The sequence below is a fragment of the Neodothiora populina genome (genome assembly GCF_041146345.1).
Source record: "Neodothiora populina strain CPC 39397 chromosome Unknown canker_contig_15, whole genome shotgun sequence".
Classification (NCBI taxonomy): Eukaryota; Fungi; Ascomycota; class Dothideomycetes; order Dothideales; family Dothioraceae; genus Neodothiora; species Neodothiora populina.
Genome location: NW_027191413.1, coordinates 853,644 through 872,185, shown reverse-complemented (window position 1 = coordinate 872,185; position 18,542 = coordinate 853,644). Strand labels below are relative to the sequence as shown.

Below are 18,542 nucleotides of genomic sequence, written 5' to 3'. Positions count from 1 at the left end.
CGACCACACCATAATAGGAGCGACTCTGGACCCTGGATAATCATGTCCACATCCTCACTACCATTTCCTTTTTTTTCTTATCACTTTTCACTTTTCATACATCTTTTCTTCCACATTATCCTCGGACGGTCATCGGCGAGCGGTGGCATGTATTCCTAAGTACACCATCCGCCACATTCTGGAATCGACATCACTGAGTCTTTGTCCGGTGAAGGTCCAGCATATCACGGGTCTGCGGAAGCACGATTGGCGGCCCCAGCAGGGTATGCATTAGGAGATTTGAAGATGGGTTATGACCACATGACCGCGCACACACTTAGCTAGCTTGAGCACGTCAAGATGGCACAATAGTTCTCATCTTGTACTGTACTGAATGCATATCCATAATGTTACGAATTGCCGATTTTGGTACCTTGCATGAATTGGCCGCGCGCCGTCGGCGAAAAAAGAAGCCCAGGATGAGGACACCTCGTACCTTTTCGGGCTTAGCGTTAGCGCGTCTCGGAAGAAGTGTAGCAACTGGAAGGTGGTGGTAGACGAGCCGCTTTTATCCAATCCTAGGATACGGGCCTCGCTCCGAGATTTATACGAACTAAGTGCAAAGGTCACATGGCCTGTGATCATCACCGTGCCCGCAAAGTCGATGGACTGATAAGATATGATAATACTGTACTGTACATCTGTGAAGTCTCTTGTGCGGGTAGGCGCTAGAAGCAAGCGGAAGAAGAACTGTGGAAGCCACTGTAAATTGGCAACACGTCAATCGCGTAAACACGCCAGGAACGCGTGATCCATGACTGGATAAGCTGGGTCGATGTTTGTGCGTTTGCCCTCCACCTTGATGGAGCTTGAGAAACTCGTCTTTGAGTGACAGGTCATCATTCGTAGCGACGATTTTGTGTCTGAATTTATTGATCACCTTCTTTCTCAAGCCCTCGACCTCGTCTCGATCAGCAGCTATACTACTAGCATCGTCGACACTGTATATGCAGCTTGTCGCACGACGATAATGGGTGCTCCACCTGGTGTATGTGAAAAAGCACCTACCATGAAGCTTGACGTGCAATAATTGCTAACATGATTTATGAGTAATCAAAGTCCCAAGTGGCTCCCTTGCCAAAGGATCTGCCTTTCCGTCTTGTATCAAAGACCATCGGCAGTGGCGCATATGCCTCGTTCGTACCCTCCTTCTGCACATGGTCTTCCCAGCTCGATTATAAGATCATTAGCCGCTACCTCCAGCCTTGGGCCGATTGTTGAGACCGCGTCCTCTCACAGCTAAAAAGGGCAAGTCACACTATGCTAACCATCTGACATCTTACAGCATCCGCAAAGCGGTTCCCCTCAGCGCTTCAAAACCAATCATAGCCGTCAAATTCATCAACAAGGAACATGCCTTCCGTGTCGGCCGACTCAAGCCAAGGCAAGTGGAGCTGGAAGTTGCTCTCCATGGCCGGGCAAGTGGCCATCCAAATGTCATCAGAAACCTAGGTAGTGGGTCCGATGCATCTTGGGTATGGATTGCGATGGAGCTTGCCGGCGGAGGCGATTTGTTCGACAAAATCGAAGCCGACGAAGGTGTAGGAGAGGAGATTGCACATTTTTACTTCAAGCAGTTGATCAGCGCTGTGACGTGGTGCCACGGCAAAGGCATCGCACATCGTGACATAAAGCCAGAGAACATGCTGTTGTCTGACCGCGGAGATTTGAAATTGGCCGACTTTGGACTCGCCACACAGTTCTTGAACCCACAGACGGGAGAGCGCAAAATGCATGGGATGGTGTGCGGTAGCCCACCATACATCGCGCCAGAGATAGTACGAGTTGGCGAAGAGAACAAGAAGCGTAGGCACGGCGAGGACAAGTTCGGCTACAAGGCTGACGATGCAGACATCTGGAGTTGTGCAATTGTGCTTTTTGTGTTGCTCGTGGGTAATACACCATGGGACTTGCCAGATGTCAACCAGAGCGACGAGTTCTATAACTTCTGTGCGACCGCAGGCAAACCGGACGATGAGCTCTGGACCCGTATACCACTAGATGCCATCAGCTTGCTGAGGGGCATGCTCAGAGTCGATTCCGAACATCGTTTTACCCTGGACGATATCCGTATCCACTCCTGGTTCACCCGCAAGAACACTTATATGAACAAGGATGGCAAGGCTGCCGACTCTGTGACGCTTGCGACGAACATGATCGAGCGTCTCCATATTGATTTCGACGCACCAAATGTCGACTCTCAGCAGGCGAATAAGCCAGACGTCCACTCGCAACCTCAGCAGCCCCCTCCGGCCTGGACAGCAGCTTTTGCCTCGACTCAACCCGAGACACCCATCCTCAACCAGCCTTTCGTCTGGGAGGCGCCACCTCGTCTCGCAGGAATGACCAACTTCAACGCTTCACAGCCCACAACAGCTGGCGACCGCAACCGAGCCGTCATCACTCACGACCAGGTCTGCTCGCTTCTGTCACAAGAACCGCACATGACGCAATTCAGTCAATCACACGCCGTGCCCATCAGCCTCACGCAGCAAGCTCGGGACTTCAAAGACATTTTACCACAAAACTCTCTGGCAAGATTCTACTCCGCACAGCCAATGGCTCAAGTCACAGGCGTGCTGCGCAGCGCTCTGCACACCCTCAACATACCCATCTCGCCTGCCGCGCCCGGCGAAGACAAAAGCAGAAGCGCCACCATCCGCATCCAGCTCCTCGATGGTCGCAAGCAGGGCCTCAGCGGCAATGCGTTTGTTGACAAGATCAGTGACGAGGGGCTCGTGGAAGTGCGATTCACAAAGGCAAAGGGTGATCCTCTCGAATGGAGACGTCTGTTCAAGCGCGTAGTGGTGCTGTGTCGCGATGTTGTCATCAGACCGTCGGAGTAGGATCCTGACGACGTCATGGGCTCGCTCCCTGTGCGCATGCAACTATCGCCGTAATTTGCGTACTTGACCTGAGCGGGACGTCCTCCCCAGCAGCTTTACGAGGGATTTCTCCTTATTTTCAGTTTATTATGTTTTATTACTACTCGTACTTTCTGAGCTGTGAGAAGCTGATGCACAGACTTGCAACTCTAGAGACATTTGGGAAATGGGTTCGGTCAAGATTGGGTATGATCGGTGTTGGTATGCTAGGATATGGTGAGTGGCTACTATACAGCTACGCCTGCCGCTTGGATTGGCAAGGGGTAGAAGGACAGATTGAAAATTAGTCACGACCGGAAGACATGAGATTTTTACCACGCAGTTATGAAGGAAAAGGAGCCTTTGTGAACACGAAAGCCGTTGAGATGGATCAATGCGAAGTAATTTGTTCACTCGGACGATATGGGACGAGTCAATCTGACGGCGAAGATAGCGAGCAAATGCATCGCTAGAGTCGTGTGAATTAGAAGTAAGAACAGACTTTAGAAATTGCAACAGATATGGTACTTTGATGCTTGAGTGCCATTTTTTCGACCCTTGAAGAAATGCCGACGATCCCATGGTCTCTATAGCACTATTTGACACAGGTCCTGCATCTGAAGAAGAAAATCCGGAACGAAAGATATACACCGATACATCAGTCTCGACTGAATCAGCAACGAAAGATGCGAAAGGAGAAAGAAAAAAGAAGCCGAAACAAGACGAACAAGGAAGGTAGAGAATGAGAAGAAAACATATCATTGTCAAATCATCATATAGCGTAATTCTCAGCATGCAAGAAAACCTCATCGATCCCGCCGTCCCCGTCCCACACCTGTCTCTGCAGCGCCGCGACGCCATTACTCACATCGACTCGCATGCCGCTTGGTCCGCACACGAAGACGCACACTCTTTTGCTCTGCTTGGGTTTCGGCGACGACGACGACGTCTTGTCGTCGCTGCTGCTGCTGCTGCCGCTGCTGGTGTTGTTGGCGTGAGGCGGATTGCGACTACTACTGCCCCACTCGTCCCGGTTCATGCAGCGCAGCATGTACGGTATGTCGGGTCTTCCGTACTCTGTGCTCCAGCCGCCGGCGCGAGAAGACGACTTGACCGTGGCGGGGAGGAAGGCGAAGCGCATGAGGTTCTTCTGGAACTCGGTTGGTGTGGAGGGGAAGCCGAAGTCGAAGCCGCCGGTGGTGGTGGTGGTGGTGGTGGTGGTGCTTTGTCTGTTCTGGGTTTCTTGGGTCTGGTGTTGTTGTTCTTCTGCTTCGGCTGCGCGGCGGAGGTCGCGCAGGACTTGGTTGTTGGTGGTGCTGTTGGTGTTGTTGTCGTGTGGGGATGCTTGCGGACTGCCGGTCGGAGTGGCGTTGAGGTCTAGTGATAGTGCTTGAGAGCGCCGCTTCTCGTGTAAGGTGAGTCGAGGAGGCACGGTTAGTGTTGGGTGAGGAGAGTGTGCTGGTGGTAGGTGAGGATGATGTATTATCGGGGTCGGATGCGCGTGATGTCGTTGTTGTTGGTGTTGAACATCGCCAGCAGCAGCAGCAGCGGCAAGTGGCACGAGGTGAGCTTGTGGCAAAGGCCGTATCCTGTCTTCGTTCTCCTGGCGAAGCTCCTTCTCTCGTTCTGCATCGCCACCTGCTTCTTCGACGATATACGTCGAACTCCGCGCCATCGAGTTCATCGAGTACCGATTGTTGGCGATGTTCTGGAATGCTTCGTTGACTTTGTCGTGGAATATCATGCTCACGGGTCGACTGGGTGTCTGCGCGCTGACTAGATTGCCAGTGCTGGGTTGCCGTTTCGCGGCGGTTATAAAGAATTGGCAGCGGACGGTGTCTGGGGGCGCGTACTCGCGACATATCCGTAGTTCTTCCTTGAACCACTCCATGGTCTCTGGTCGCTTGAGTGCCCAGATCACATGAACAGTCTTGGTGAGGGCTTTGCCGTCGCGCATACGTTTGATGAGGTTCAAGAGGTGAGAGACCACGGCGGTGATGCCGCTTCCGCCTGCGAAGAGCACAACATGGTCGAAAGCATCCATACTCCTCGTCATGCCTCCATATGGACCGTCCAAGAAAGCTTGGTAGGTGTGCCATGGTCCGTGATCCAACGCGCTGTTGAGCACCTTTTTCGTGAACCCGCCGAAAGGTCTAAAGACCAGGACCATGTCGCGAAATCCTTCTCCGTACGCGGATGGAAAGTCATCGCTGCAAAGTGATGCTATCGTGAAAGGGTGGTTCTCGAAGACAGAAATCCCTGGCATGCGCAGATAGACGTATTGCCCGCACTTCCACCTCATTTGCGTGGGGATGGTGATCTTGAGTGCATTCTCTGGCATCAGCGTTACTGCTGCCTCTTCGCCGATCAGCCACGACATTCGCCATGGATTTGTCCAGTTCAGATAGAAGATCCGGATTGCGTAGGAGACGATCCAGATTGCGGTGGTAGCCCAAAGATAGCTCCAGGACGTGAGAAAGTTCTTACAATGCCAGAACAACATTCCGAGGAAGATGATGGAAACGGGGACATGTAAAGATACGAACAGCTCGTACATCCCTCGTCGGAGCGGCGGCAGAGAGTGTAGACAAAGGAAGATCAGAGGCACAAGACAAGCAATACCTGAAGAACATGATCAGTCTCGGTCTTGTCGATGTTGGTAGAGGGGCAGGAAAAACTACCTGTGCCATAAATATACTGTCCATTTTTGGGAAAGATGGTCCTAAACACCGAGAGACCCCCATCGTCCCATACTGGAGTGATGTAGAAGGGTACAGTGTGTATGAGACTCAGCACGAGACAGATGTAAGCCAGCCATCGATGCAACACATTCAATCGTTCATGATGAATGCCAGTGATCATAGTAATGACATTGGCCTTCATGCTGAGGCCCACAATCCATGGCATCATCGCAACAGCTATCATGCCGGCCCTGATAGCAAGCGGAGGCGAACCAAAGCGGATACTCTGCCAATAGTAGGGTTGCGGGATGAAGCAGTAGAGGATGACAAAGATGAATGCAGCCGTGACAATAATGAGAGCGCCGAGAGAAGGAAACACGATTGGCCGAATCCTCTTGTGCCATCGCAGCGCTGGAATAGGACGATAGAAGATGAATCGCATCGCTGCGATCGCGCACTTTGGAATCCAGGACGAAGAAACTGATGATTCAACTTTAGGTGGCTCCGGTGGGGGTTGCACTCGCGGGAAGAGCTCGAATGTAGACTTGTCTGTACCGAGAGCTGACATCTCGTAGTCCGTGGCCGGCGACTCGGTCTCCTTTGCTTTGCTCATTTGTTCTTTGTGGAGTACTAATCGAATTTTGTCTGTCCAGATATGGTAGACACGGATTGCCGCCGCGAGCACCAGAAGAATGATGCAGAAATATACCCATCCCAGCGCATACTTGGCAGATTTGTTCCATGGATCGCGAGTATCTGCTTCGACAAGTCCTGGTGGGCTGCTGCTGTTATACGGTATGCTGATCCTCTTCACTACAGACATAGCGGAACCAGTCGGACTATCCTGCGCTTCTTCTTCTCCTTCCATGTTCTGAACCACACCAGAATCTGCGTTGATGTTCATTCCCGCCCTTCTCGCTAACAAGTCTACCAGGGACGGCATGTTGTATCTTGTTCAGAATAGATCGACTCAGCAAAGATAGGGAAGTGCCCACTACGATCATGTGCGTGCTCCCTCCTGCTCTCCTAATGTCTTCGATTTCCAAATCTGACGTCAAAGCTGACATGCAACACGAATGATGCTTATATAGATCCTGGGTGTGTTTCGTACGTCACGCCTAAGGTCACATCGAATCAAACTCCAGAAAGATTCATGAGTCCATGCGCAGGGGGGTCAGATCAATGGCACAACCCATAGATACGAAAGCTGGTTCTCGTGAGATGAGCTGGGTCTTCGAACCAGAGGCTGTGCACGACATGGGTATGGGTAGGATGCAAAGTCCTCGTGGACAGCCCATGATTTAAGCACAAGTCGGATGCTGGACACTGATGCGGAGATCGACCGCGGCCACTCATGCAAGGGTCCAACAAGCTGCGCAGCCGCCATACAATCACATCGGACAGGTATCCGTATAGTATGCTTCGGCAGACCAAGATACAGATCCGCCAATCCTGACCACGGAAGGGGAAACACCTTGCATGATGCCGGGGTCCAGTCCAATAGTGACAAGTAGAGTTTAGAGTAGACTTGGTGATGAGGCGATAGGAGCGATGTGAACGAGGAAACCATGCAGAATAGAGGTAGCACTTACAGCAGTTACCAGCAGACTTGGAAATCAGCCCTGTTCGATAGGGACGATTGGCGCATAGCCGTAATGAACCACCTACCTAGTGGAGAAATTGTCACATAGTCTCTGAACACCGCTTACATACAAGTCAACTAGTGCCCTGACTTGCCGACGAAGACCAACAGACAGAGAGGGACGAATCGCATCCACGATGGGAGGCGCTGGACCAGATCCATCACCGACCCGCAATGTGACTTGAAGCTAGACAATGTCGCGTTCAGTGGTTGCATATCTCATCGAGCCAATGAGAAGTTGTAGGACCAGAGAGGTCATGCGGTGAGATAGTGAGCGTGCTGCAAGTTTGTAGACTATGGCTGAGAACCAGCGCTTATACGCACAATCTGACAGGCTGGACTTGTGGTGCATAATGTCTTCTGCTTCTTTCAAAGGTTTTGAGATATACCCCATCTTTGGCCCGCCCTGCTTTAGCCCGTAGACTATAGCATCACGTGGACTCGCCCAGCGACAGCCAAGCTAGAGCCAAGACAAAACCGACGACATCCACGAGCGCGAAGGCGGCATCTCAACGATCAGCAAAAGTATTGACAAGTAACCATCAGTCAAGACATCCGTGGAAGCATGTACCTCTCGAAAATCTAAAACACCTATCTAACGACGTCACTCTCCGAGTGGGACGAACTGATAAGACAAGCATTTTGTTGACAAACACATTTCCACTTACCCCATGGAGTTCCTCTCCCATTAGTAACGTACAAAGGACAATCAGGTGAGACCACAAGTCTGGCCGTGAAGATCAAACACGCAGAGAGACAGCCCGAAGCCTATTTACCCAGGAAGCTCACCTATAGTCGCGAGAAAACATTACGTAAATACAAGGCTATAGTAGCATGGCGAAACGTAACAACGTCTAGGCATGGGACAGAACCACCCAGACGTTCAGGTCGCAATAATGTAAGCGAAGTACAGTACAGTATCTTGAACCGTTCGTTCTCGTCTTCTATTCAATCATTTTTCTTCATGCGACTTGTGTTGCCGAACAAGTCAAAGCTCTCTTTCACCTGAAAAACGGGTTCAAGACCAAGAAAATAGCGGCAAATCTAAAAACAAAGAGGAAAAAGAAAAAGTTACCAAGGAAGACGCAACGAGGAACCGCTAATCGATCGGAACGTCTTTTTGGCAAAGAACCGGTGCCGAGTTGTCTGTCTGTCTTGGGAGCATCACTTATCTCTTATTATTGACGGCGCATCGTCATTCTTTCTTATTAGACACCAGTTTGCGGTCTTGCGACTCGACTTACCTCTCTATCGACATTGACACTACTGCCGCACACGATCGCATTCAACAATTCAACCAGTCCCTCCCTCTCCATCCCATAGACATTAGATCAAGGCGAAACAATGGAAGGCAGCAAAGGAAGCATACTCCAAGGTCGAGGCGGAGCAGGTAAACCACCCACCCACCCATCCCCCCAAAATGTAACTAACTCCAAAAAAGGCAACATAGCCCCTCGCTCGCCCGCCCTCCTCCCCTCAGACCTCGAAACCCCACGCATCAAATCCGACCTCTACACGACCGGCCGCGGCGGCACAGGCAACATGGCTTTGAACCTGCACTCGCACCCGGAACTCGCGCGCGCAAGCCAAGACGTCGAGCAACCGCCCCAGATGCTGGCTCTCGAGCCCGAGACAAGCGTGCACTACGGCAGAGGCGGGGCGGGAAACATGGCTGCTGCGCGGGCGGGGGCGCGCGAGCGCAACGCGAGTCGGAGGCGCATGAGTGATAATAACGGCGGGTCGAGGAGTAGTAGTGCGGTGGGCCAGTTCCGGCGCGAGGCGAGGGATAAGGAGCAGAGGGAGAAGGATAGGGATCCGGAGAGCGCGGTCGATAGTGGGGATGGCAAGAGCGGCAAGGGCGCGTTGAATGTTATTGAGGGGATCAAGAAGATTGGTAGGGCTATGAGTGGGTCTGGGAGGCAGTAGGGAGTCGAGTCGGTTGTTTTTCCTGCTTGGGCAGATTACACTTGAGAAGGAACGAGATGAAAGGTCGGATAAGATGAGCTTAGGGGGTCACCTCCTGACCTGACCTGACCTGACCTGACCTGACCTGACTTGTGTTGACTTTCGACTTACGAAAGGAGATGGGGGAATGATACCATGGGATATACGAGAATAGGGCGTTATAATCATAATATTTGCAATATTGTTTTACTCTGATATTCATGTCTGTGGCCGTGAATGGAGCACTGATCTGGGGGGATCGTTATTCGCACTTTGTGGCTTTTGTATGTGAGCTGCCCGATCGTTCAACTTTCTAGATACCTGTATAGCTGCGCCCGCTCCACCAGCAGACCACTAACAGGAGAATGACTCAACATGTGATCATCTGACCAGCGATCAAAGTACAGGAAGAAACGAAAGAGGAAAAAGTAAAAAGCTCCATTGCTTGCTATGCAGAAGTGTTGTGAGAAGCGTACCGCCATTTACATTCGTCAGATGGTCCCTCAATTCATCATCATCATCATCACCATCATGTCCAATCCCATGTTCGTCTAAATGACTCACTTCGCTGCCAATGTTTCCGGCAATTAGTTCTACCGTCCAAAGTCGAGAGAAGGGACGATGACCGGCCCGTATCTGACGGGTTGGGCAAATGCGCCCTCGTTCTGCACCATAAAGTCTGCCGCCAGACTCAGTCTTCCACTTCCCTTGGCGTTGCCTCCACCGTTGTTGCCTCCCCCGTGTGGAGCTATCGCGCTTCCGTACTGTGACTGCACCATGTCGGGATCATATGCTACGAGAGCGATGTAGTTCCTTCTGCCCATGAGTTTTCTCTGACCTTCTCTGGGCGAGCCATTGACATCAGCGATGAATATTTCCATCATATCTTCCTTGGTGTCCGTGGCGCGCATCTCGCCATGACTGCCTACCAGCGAAGCGCTGCGGTGACCATTTTGTGGGATGTATATTGGTTGTTTGGGATTCTGATTCAACAACCTCATAACGTAAGAAGGGGGAGGAGCGTTGACGATCGAAGCGCTGATCAGCTGGTACATGGTCTTGTGATCGCCAGGGTGCGACGGATCGTGGACCAGACCAGCGCCGCAGGTGTCAACACTGCCAGAGAGGAAAGTCATCCGCAGAGACTTGTTGTGCGCGATGCCTTGAAGTGTGCGGATCATGTATGTTCGTTCCAGGTCTTTTGATTCGTGAGTCCACATGTCGCGGAGCTCGTCCAACATGTCAATCTCACCAAAGGGCGAGAGCACACTTGACATGAGGCCGGATTTGCCAACGACGCGTTTGACGCTGCTGAAGCCGTCATTCACGACGCTTTTTGCGCCCACTACGCCAGCGACCGAAGACGTGACTCGGCCCAGCATGTTAAACGTTCCGGTCACCGCTTTCTTACCCGTAGCCATGGTGTGCGCGATGCTCTCGGCCGCTTCAAGCCGAGGATATAACAGTGGGACCGGGATCAACCAAATGCAGTGCTGTACACTGGGCGGTAATACTGCAACCTTGGGAAACAAGCCCTGGTAGGTTGGCCCTGCCATGACGCGGTGCGAGTCTCGCTCGGAACGAGTGTCTGGACCGACCACAACGACTGCAGGGCCAAGATATTTGACAAAATGCCAGCCATTGCCAGTCACCGTGAAGAGATCAAGATCATTGTTGACACCACGTAAGATCTCATGCGTCGTGTGGTGCTGGAAGAGAAGGTACATGTCGATTCCTATCCGACCAATACTCTTGAACATGTGCGATTGCTGCATGTAGTCGGGGTATGAGCCGTAGCCATCGAATCTGGAAAGGAGTCAGCAATGTCTGTAAGCTAGACAGACTTCGAGTAACTCACATGTCGTTATCGTCCAACGTCAATACATGGGGTATCTGCGCAAATGCCTCCCTCACGTGAGGCTGATCAAAGTGACTCGTGTAGTAATGGAAGTAAGCATGCAGAACGTCTTCTTCGTGCGTCGCCGTCCAAGGCATATTCTTGCGATTCTCCTTGCCACTGATGCCAGTCCACTGTTTGAGCGCAGGGATCTCTTTCCAGAGTCTGTCGCCGAAGATCTGTCCTCCGAGTCCCAATTGGGCATGAAAGCCTCCGCATTCCACATGCTTCTGAAGGACATCCTTCCACATGAGTCCAACACCGCCGAGTTTGGCCCTCTCTGCAGAGTTCACGTTGAGTGCGAAATCGTTCCCCGAGTGAGCGATGAAGCGCCAGCTTGGCTCATAACGGCCGGCGACGAGGAACTCATAACGCGTGCAGCCCAGGTGTGAGGTGATTGCGTACGTCCATCTGGTGTCGTGCTCGTCCATGAGAAGATCAATGTCGTATCTATAGAACACCCATCGTTGGTGATTGTATATTTGGTTGGCCTTCAATTGGCGCGGGTTCGGGGAGAGATCAGTGCTTTGGTGGATGTGTATGGTTGGAGGCTGCGGCACATCTGTCACCAGAAGAATTGACCCGAGCCAAAGGCCTCTCTCAAGATCCTGATTGGTGTAGCGGAGGTATGGACCAAAGTAAACACCATTAGTAGGCTGGATTTTGTACATGTCAATTCCTGCCGACGGAGGAGGCCCACTGAATCCAGCGATTGTCGGGCTCGAAAGACTTGTCATATTCGTCATGGGAGAAAAGGGCGTTTGTGGGGGGTATCCAGGGGAAGTCAGAGCTTGTGAGGGTAAGCCGGCATACGACGGCGTTGCAAGAGGAGCGGCGTAAGTGGTCGCAGGCGAAAGCGGCTCGTTCAGACTCAAGGGTGTCGGGCCTTTGGGGAATTCCCACTGTGTGGACTGTGTGGGCAAGTGGATGTAATAATACTGTCCTGAATTGGGATCAAGATGTGATATCCAGCCTTCAGGCAGTGGAGGCGGTGAAGCAGGTCCATTCGAGGGGCCTGGACTCGGCGAGGCAGCGGGTGCTATCTGGATTGGCGCGAGGCCTGCTGCTGCTGGGTGGGATGGTGAGATGCTCTGACTTGGGCTGTTATGAGCAAAGGCAGGGTGTCTACTCATGCTTGGTTCGCGGGGCGGAGAAGTCACGACAGCGGCCGAGGTGGCGGCAGGGTTTGCACTGCCGCTTGTTGCTACCTTTTCAACAGGGTAGCCTGGGGCGGTGGCTTGGCCATTTCTTGCTTGATGCACACTAGAGTAGGCAGGGGGCGGTTCTTCGCCGACATGGAGACGACCTATATCTTGCTCCAGTGCAGTAGATTGTGGCATAAAAGAGAATCGAGCGGAGGCTGGTAGATGCTGTGAGGACTGAGGAGGTGGCTGGAATTGTACAGGCTGTGGTGCGTCGTGGAAGGCAGGGTAAGCGGTGTCCCGCGAGACTGCTGGCGCTGGCTGCTGGTATTGCGTGGGCTGAGAAGGAGGTGGAATGGTCGTCAGCGGCGGCGTAGTCGTTGTAGGAACCTCGTTCATGCCTTGATACACGGCTGGTGGGCCGAATGGATTGCTTCCTGGCTGCTCGGTTGGAGTCCACGGCCGTCTAGTCTCCTGCTGTTGTTGGCCCGCAGCAGGAGACGACGACAAAGGTAATCTATCGGATGAGGCATCGTATGGACTCAGACGCTGAGCCGCGGCGGCATGCTGAGCGTAAAGGCCTGCTGATGTCACCGGTAGGCCTGGACGACCGGCGAGGGGCGTCTCGGGGGAGGAGGAGAGCCTCGCTCGGCACGTGTGGTCGAGGTCGAAGCAAAGCGACTGACACGTGAAGGCTGCGGTTCGCTGAGCTCTGGCTGGGTGTCCTCTGGAGGCGGGTAGTATTGTTGATAAGTAGACTGGGTCAGCGGCACTTGCGGCGAACTTGAAGTAGGAACTGCCGGACGAGTAGGCGGCCGCTGGAACAGATCGTCTTCCTTTTCAGGTGTTTCCGGGCCAGGAGACTCGGGCAAGGGCTTTGGGGTGGTATCTCTTCCCCCAGCGGGCCTCAACGTTGCCGGTGGCGGCGAATATGAGTAGCCCGATACGGATGGACGATGCGGATCACTAGCCGCAAAGCGCGCTCGACCCGTGGGGGTTGTCTGTCTTGCTTGATCGTGAGGACTCGGCGACGTCCGCATTGCTCGGTCGGCGCCAGGAGCAGTGTAGGTGAAGCGCGGCGACAAAGGGCGGGAGCGGTCGTCGGGATATGGAGGGTTGTACGCATGCTGAGAATAGCCGGGCCCGTTCTGATCTCCTTCGAGGACGGCTTCGGTAGAAGAGGCTCGCGACGGGGGCGATGCCTTGTTTATGCGTAACGGGCCAACAGTCGGAGTCTCGGGCAGAGGCGTGGAAGGTTTCTGGTCCTGGAAGAACAGCTCATCCGGTTTCTGTTGTCGCGCATTGCGGTCCATGATGATAGCAAGAACAGTCGATCTGTGTTAGCAATGAGGGAGTGCCAGGTGTGCGCAGGCGCGCGCAGCGGGTGGTGTGTGTTTTTCGAAAAAGGCACGGCTGACGACAAGACAGATGAGTAAGTGGCAAGTAAGATAGGTGTCAAGTGAAATGGTGGAAGAGAAAGAGAGATACAAGCGAGACGAGGTGACAGGGCGACCTGCTCTGCGACCACCTGCAGCTGCTTGGCCAGATAGCGATGACGAAGGGCGCGTACAAGAAGAGCACCTTGGGGAGGAGCAGGTACAATGACAGTGTCCAGTGAGATGGCATTGAACACATTGCACACAGTAAGCGCCGGAGCAGGAAGCAGGAAGCAGGAAGCAGGAAGCAGGAAGCAGGAAGCAGGAAGCAGCTACAAGAGAGAGGGCGTGCGCGTGCAATACCTTACTGTACCTATGAGATGCTAAAGAGACAGCGGGGTACTGGATGCACACTGATGCACATCGATGCAGCCCGAGATTTGGAGAGAGCGGCGAGGGACGGTGATTGGCTGTTTGTGCATAGCACAAGCGCCTTGCTCTACCTTGAGTGTATCAAGCTTGTCGCTGGGCTGTTGGCTTTCCAACTCGAAGAGGGTTCGCGAGGCGAGCATGATGGCATGAAGGGAGAAGACCTACCTTACCGTTGTTGCGTTGTGCCTACTCTGTGATTTGTGCTTGGTTCAAAGGGACAGAAGGATGCAGGATGAAAAGTCGCCATGACGGCATGAAAGACGGATGCTGAATAAGGTAGCTTGAGGTACAGTAGATATATATTTTGGTTTATCTGTACTACACTATCAAGCTACCTTACCGTAGAGTGTCTCAACGTTGCACCTGGCGCCCTGTCCGTTTCGTCTCGGCCTCGGCAGTGACGTTCGACCCTCTGTATATCTTGGCGTTTCTGAATGGGAAAGAGGGAGCTTTGATCCTCCTGGAATTGGCAGGGACGAAAGTGTAGCACCCCCAAGCTTGGTGTTCTGTTCTATAAGGAAAGCCACCGTACTTTCTTCTCAGACTACCATCTGTTGATCCCTATCGAATTCGAGTTCGTCCAAAACATGGACTTGATTCGTCGCCTGGCCGGATGGCTGGACCGACCTGGGTTCCCCTGGAAGTCCCTCATCGTCACCTTCAGTCTCGGCGACTACTTTCTCGAGAACTGGTTGGCATACCGTCAGTACAAGGTGCTGCAAGGCACGAGGCGTCCTAAGCAACTGGAGAATGAAGTCGATCAAGAAACACACGACAAGTCTCAGGTATGTCCTGTCTCCGTCCTCACTTTCTCTCTGACTTCTCCCTTCCTCACACGTGACAACATCACTGACTTCGACAGGCGTATGGAAGGGCCAAAGCCAAGTATGGCTTCGTCTCCGGTCTCATCTCTCAGGTCAAATCTCTCGCTGTTCTCCGCTTCGATGTCTATCCCAAGTTCTGGGCTCTCGCCGGTGTCGTCGCCACTCGTTACCTTCCGGCCCGGTTCCAGGGCGAGATTGCGCATTCGCTGGTCTTCGTCTTCGCCTCTTCGTTCATTGAAACGCTGCTCAGCCTGCCTCTATCGTACTACTACCACTTTGTGCTGGAAGAGAAATTCGGCTTCAACAAACAGACGCTCTCGCTGTGGGTCACCGACCTGCTCAAGGGCCAGGCGCTCACTGTTGCATTCGGCGTTCCTCTGGGCTGGGCTTTCCTCAGGATCATCCAAAAGACTGGCGACAGCTTCTTCTACTATCTCTGGCTGTTCGCTCTCGGAGTGCAGCTGTTCGCCATCACCATCTATCCCATCTTCATCGTCCCCATGTTCAACAAGCTCACCCCTCTGCCTGCCGGTCCGCTCAAGGAGCGCGTCGAGGCGCTCGCGGCCAGGCTCGAATTTCCACTCGGCGAACTCCAGGTCATCGACGGCAGCAAGAGAAGCGCGCACAGCAATGCATACTTTGCCGGTCTGCCGTGGAAGAAGAAGATTGTCATTTACGACACACTGCTGGAGAAGAGCGAGGACAAGGAGGTCGAAGCGGTTTTGGCACACGAACTGGGACACTGGAAGATGGGCCACACGAGTCGACTGTTGCTGATCTCGCAATTCCACCTCTTCTTCATGTTTGCCATGTTCAGAGTGTTCATCAACAACAACTCGCTGTACCAGAGCTTCGGCTTCGGACAGGAGCGTCCGATCATGATTGGATTTATCCTGTTCAACGAGGTTTTTGGACCGACGGACGCACTGGTCAAGTTGATGATGAACGTCTTTACACGTAAGATGGAATTCGAAGCTGGTATGTATATCTTTCTTGCAAAAGACGACGACTAATTTTTCTACGACAGACAAATTCGGCAAGGACCTGGGCTACTCGTCGGAGCTGGCGTCGTCGCTGATCAAGCTTCAGATCCAGAACCTGTCGAGCATGGACGCCGACTGGATGTACTCGTCGTACCACTACTCGCACCCGATCCTGACGGAGAGACTCAAGGCGCTGGGCTGGAGCAGCGAGAGGAAGGTGTCGGGCAGCAAGAAGGTGGACACGGAAAAGGAGAGCTACGCCGACGCCGTCGAGGTCGACGAGGCCAGCGGCAGAGAGCTTTGAGACGGCGCTCTAGACCGAGATTGGTAGAATAGTACTCTATGCAGAGACAGCGGTTCGACTTGTCCTTTCCGAGTTCCGTTTCCAGCGTGATGTGATAGCAGTAGTCGTGGTGTGTGTCCGTGTCTTCAGCGTCCGACGGCGCCCGTGATTGGACAGTAGACATGATTCGTTCCAGGCCAGTCCTGGCTGTGGGTGGCTTCTTCGTGCAGAGGAGCCTCTCCATGCAATGCTCGGACTCAAGATGTTGTCTGTACGATGTTCCACACGCCCAGCTTCCCGAAGACCAGTCGAGTAAGCAGTGCCTGAAGAAATCAACATGCTCCCAGAAAGAGCAAAAGACTCGAAGAAAAGCGCTCCTCGTCCCTCAAGCCTTCTTCTCGGCCTTGGCCCTCTGCTCAGCCTTGCGTCTCTTCTTCTTCTCTTCCTTTCGTGCCTCCTTCTCCCTCTGCGTCATACCCCCAGCGCCGCCCTCGTACGCCTCCTCCTCTCTAGCAGCATCATAGAACGCCTCGGCATCAGCCGTGTCTCTGACACCCACATCGCCCTCCAGCACAGCTTGACTGCGCGCATACTCGACGGGGTCAAGTAATTCCAACCCCTCATACGCCGACGTGCGCTTCAGCGCCGTCTTCGCCGGTCCTTTGCCACCCACCATCTCATCTTCTGCAGCAGCAGCGCCTCCGCCCCCGAAAATCTCATTCAGCTCGTCCACCTCCGGCGCCAGCACCTCGCCCTCGAGACCCTTCTCCACGCGCCGCAGGTTATGCAGCACGAGGCCGCCGGAGGGCCCGCCAGTCGTGCTGAATCTGATCTCGCGCGGGTCGAGCTGTGCGTCCGGGTGCAGGTGCGGTTGGGTCTCGGAGAGGGAGAGGTAGGTTTTTAGGTGGTGCAGGGCGGTGGAGGGGGAGAGGGGGCTCGAGGTGTGGTGGGGGTGCGAGGGCGGGTAGGGGGTTTGTGTCGCTGCCATTCCGAGGTCTTTTTCTCTTTTCTCGGCGCTTTTGTCGGGGTGTGGGTTGTTGTGGTTGCGCGCGTGCGGAGAGGAGTGGTCGGTGGTGGTGATTGGTTTGCTGTTTGGGTGGATGGTATGGGAGTGAATTGGACCGGACCGAAGACGGGGGTTGTCTATCGGTGAGATTCGTCGATGGATTGGTTCCAGCAGACTGGTCGAGAAGGAGAAGACAATCAAGTCTGTAGTGCTCTGTATTGGGGGGATGGCTGGAGTAACAATCGAATACTAAAAAAGATAATCAAGGTAAATGTTTCGAGAAAAGAAAGTCCCCCCGCACAGACCACGCAAATGATCGGAGGACGGAAGAGACGAACCAAGACGGAAGGAACCTGGAGTGACTGCTGCATCTGGATTTGGACAATATTATATCCATAATTACACGTGATTCGTCTCCTCTACACACCCTGTTGAGCCACGCGCCTTTGTTCTTTTTCCTCTCGCATACGGCGCAACAAGAGAGAGGGGACCCGACACACAAAGATGTTCTGTCTGCGCTGCACCAAGCGGATAGCGGCTCCCACGACGACGAGTCTGCTCCAATCCGCCATCCGCTCTCCTCACTCCAGCAACATCACAACCAGCAGACTGGCAGCTGCGACAGGAAGAGCATCAGCGGGATCAGCGGCGACGTCTTTCCCAGCAGCACAGAGGTGAACCCGCACTCCCGCCCCGCCGCGTATCCAAGATCAACAAGAACAAGACGAAGACAGCACGAACCAGAGAACCAAAGAACTAACTAACCACCACTCCAGGACCTTCGCCTCCTTCAGCAACCCAACCTCGACATTCCGCACCACGACCCGCCCCCAACTGCCCTCGACGACCAGCACCAATCTGTCCCTGAGCACGACCCTCGAGGCCCCCTCGGCCGCCAGCGCCCTCTTACCGCAGACGTCTTCCTCCGTCACCCCTCCCGGCGGACTGCTGCAGTCTCGAGGCCCCAAGAGAGATACTTTTGACCCTAGCCACAGGGTCAGGAAGAGGAGACATGGGTTCTTGGCCAGGCTCAAGAGCCGCACGGGGAGGAATCTGTTGAAGCGTAGGAGGCTCAAGAGGAGGTCGACGCTGTCTCATTAGCTCGTTTGTTCTTCTGTTGGTCTTGGGAGGCTTGCGCTTCTCGTTTGTGGCCGATTCTAGGCTTGGTTCTGTCTAGACTTTGTGGCGAGCATGTGAAAACACAAGTCGGAAGGCAGAAGAGCGAGAAAGGCAGGCCAGAGAGTGGAGTAAAACCAAAAAGAGAGCTTGTAACATTACTTTCCGCAACAGAAATAACCAAGAACAAAGATTAAAAGAAAAGCAGCGACATGTAAAAAACCCTCTCTTGGCAGAATACTGCTTTCTGAGTCGCTTGCCTTGCATTTATACCAGGTATGCGAGGATATATATACACAAGGTAGATATACAC

General features: G+C 53.4%; 6 protein-coding genes across 6 annotated transcripts; 4 read left to right on the top strand and 2 right to left on the bottom strand.

Moving 5' to 3' along the window:
• Positions 1 to 1,009: 1,009 nt before the first annotated feature.
• On the top strand, positions 1,010 to 2,885 carry AAFC00_002653 (uncharacterized protein; the record flags this gene model as incomplete). The annotated part of the gene is made up of 3 exons (XM_069341999.1): positions 1,010 to 1,027; positions 1,099 to 1,175; positions 1,325 to 2,885. The coding sequence occupies 3 exons, from the start codon at positions 1,010 to 1,012 to the stop codon at positions 2,883 to 2,885; spliced, it is 1,656 nt and encodes a 551-aa protein (XP_069198504.1).
• Positions 2,886 to 3,675: 790 nt separating this feature from the next.
• AAFC00_002652 (uncharacterized protein) lies at positions 3,676 to 6,527 on the bottom strand (the record flags this gene model as incomplete). Its single annotated transcript, XM_069341998.1, has 2 exons — positions 3,676 to 5,525; positions 5,585 to 6,527. The coding sequence occupies 2 exons, from the start codon at positions 6,525 to 6,527 to the stop codon at positions 3,676 to 3,678; spliced, it is 2,793 nt and encodes a 930-aa protein (XP_069198503.1).
• Positions 6,528 to 8,570: 2,043 nt separating this feature from the next.
• AAFC00_002651 (uncharacterized protein) lies at positions 8,571 to 9,152 on the top strand (the record flags this gene model as incomplete). The annotated part of the gene is made up of 2 exons (XM_069341997.1): positions 8,571 to 8,616; positions 8,668 to 9,152. The coding sequence occupies 2 exons, from the start codon at positions 8,571 to 8,573 to the stop codon at positions 9,150 to 9,152; spliced, it is 531 nt and encodes a 176-aa protein (XP_069198502.1).
• A 5,452-nt stretch (positions 9,153 to 14,604) lies between these two features.
• AAFC00_002650 (uncharacterized protein) lies at positions 14,605 to 16,128 on the top strand (the record flags this gene model as incomplete). The annotated part of the gene is made up of 3 exons (XM_069341996.1): positions 14,605 to 14,802; positions 14,880 to 15,819; positions 15,869 to 16,128. The coding sequence occupies 3 exons, from the start codon at positions 14,605 to 14,607 to the stop codon at positions 16,126 to 16,128; spliced, it is 1,398 nt and encodes a 465-aa protein (XP_069198501.1).
• A 364-nt stretch (positions 16,129 to 16,492) lies between these two features.
• AAFC00_002649 (uncharacterized protein) lies at positions 16,493 to 17,095 on the bottom strand (the record flags this gene model as incomplete). Its single annotated transcript, XM_069341994.1, has 1 exon — positions 16,493 to 17,095. One exon carries the CDS (start codon positions 17,093 to 17,095, stop codon positions 16,493 to 16,495), a length of 603 nt encoding a protein of 200 aa, XP_069198500.1.
• Positions 17,096 to 17,617: 522 nt separating this feature from the next.
• Positions 17,618 to 18,214, top strand: AAFC00_002648 (mitochondrial 54S ribosomal protein bL34m; the record flags this gene model as incomplete). Its single annotated transcript, XM_069341993.1, has 2 exons — positions 17,618 to 17,787; positions 17,890 to 18,214. 2 exons carry the CDS (start codon positions 17,618 to 17,620, stop codon positions 18,212 to 18,214), a joined length of 495 nt encoding a protein of 164 aa, XP_069198499.1.
• Positions 18,215 to 18,542: the final 328 nt, after the last annotated feature.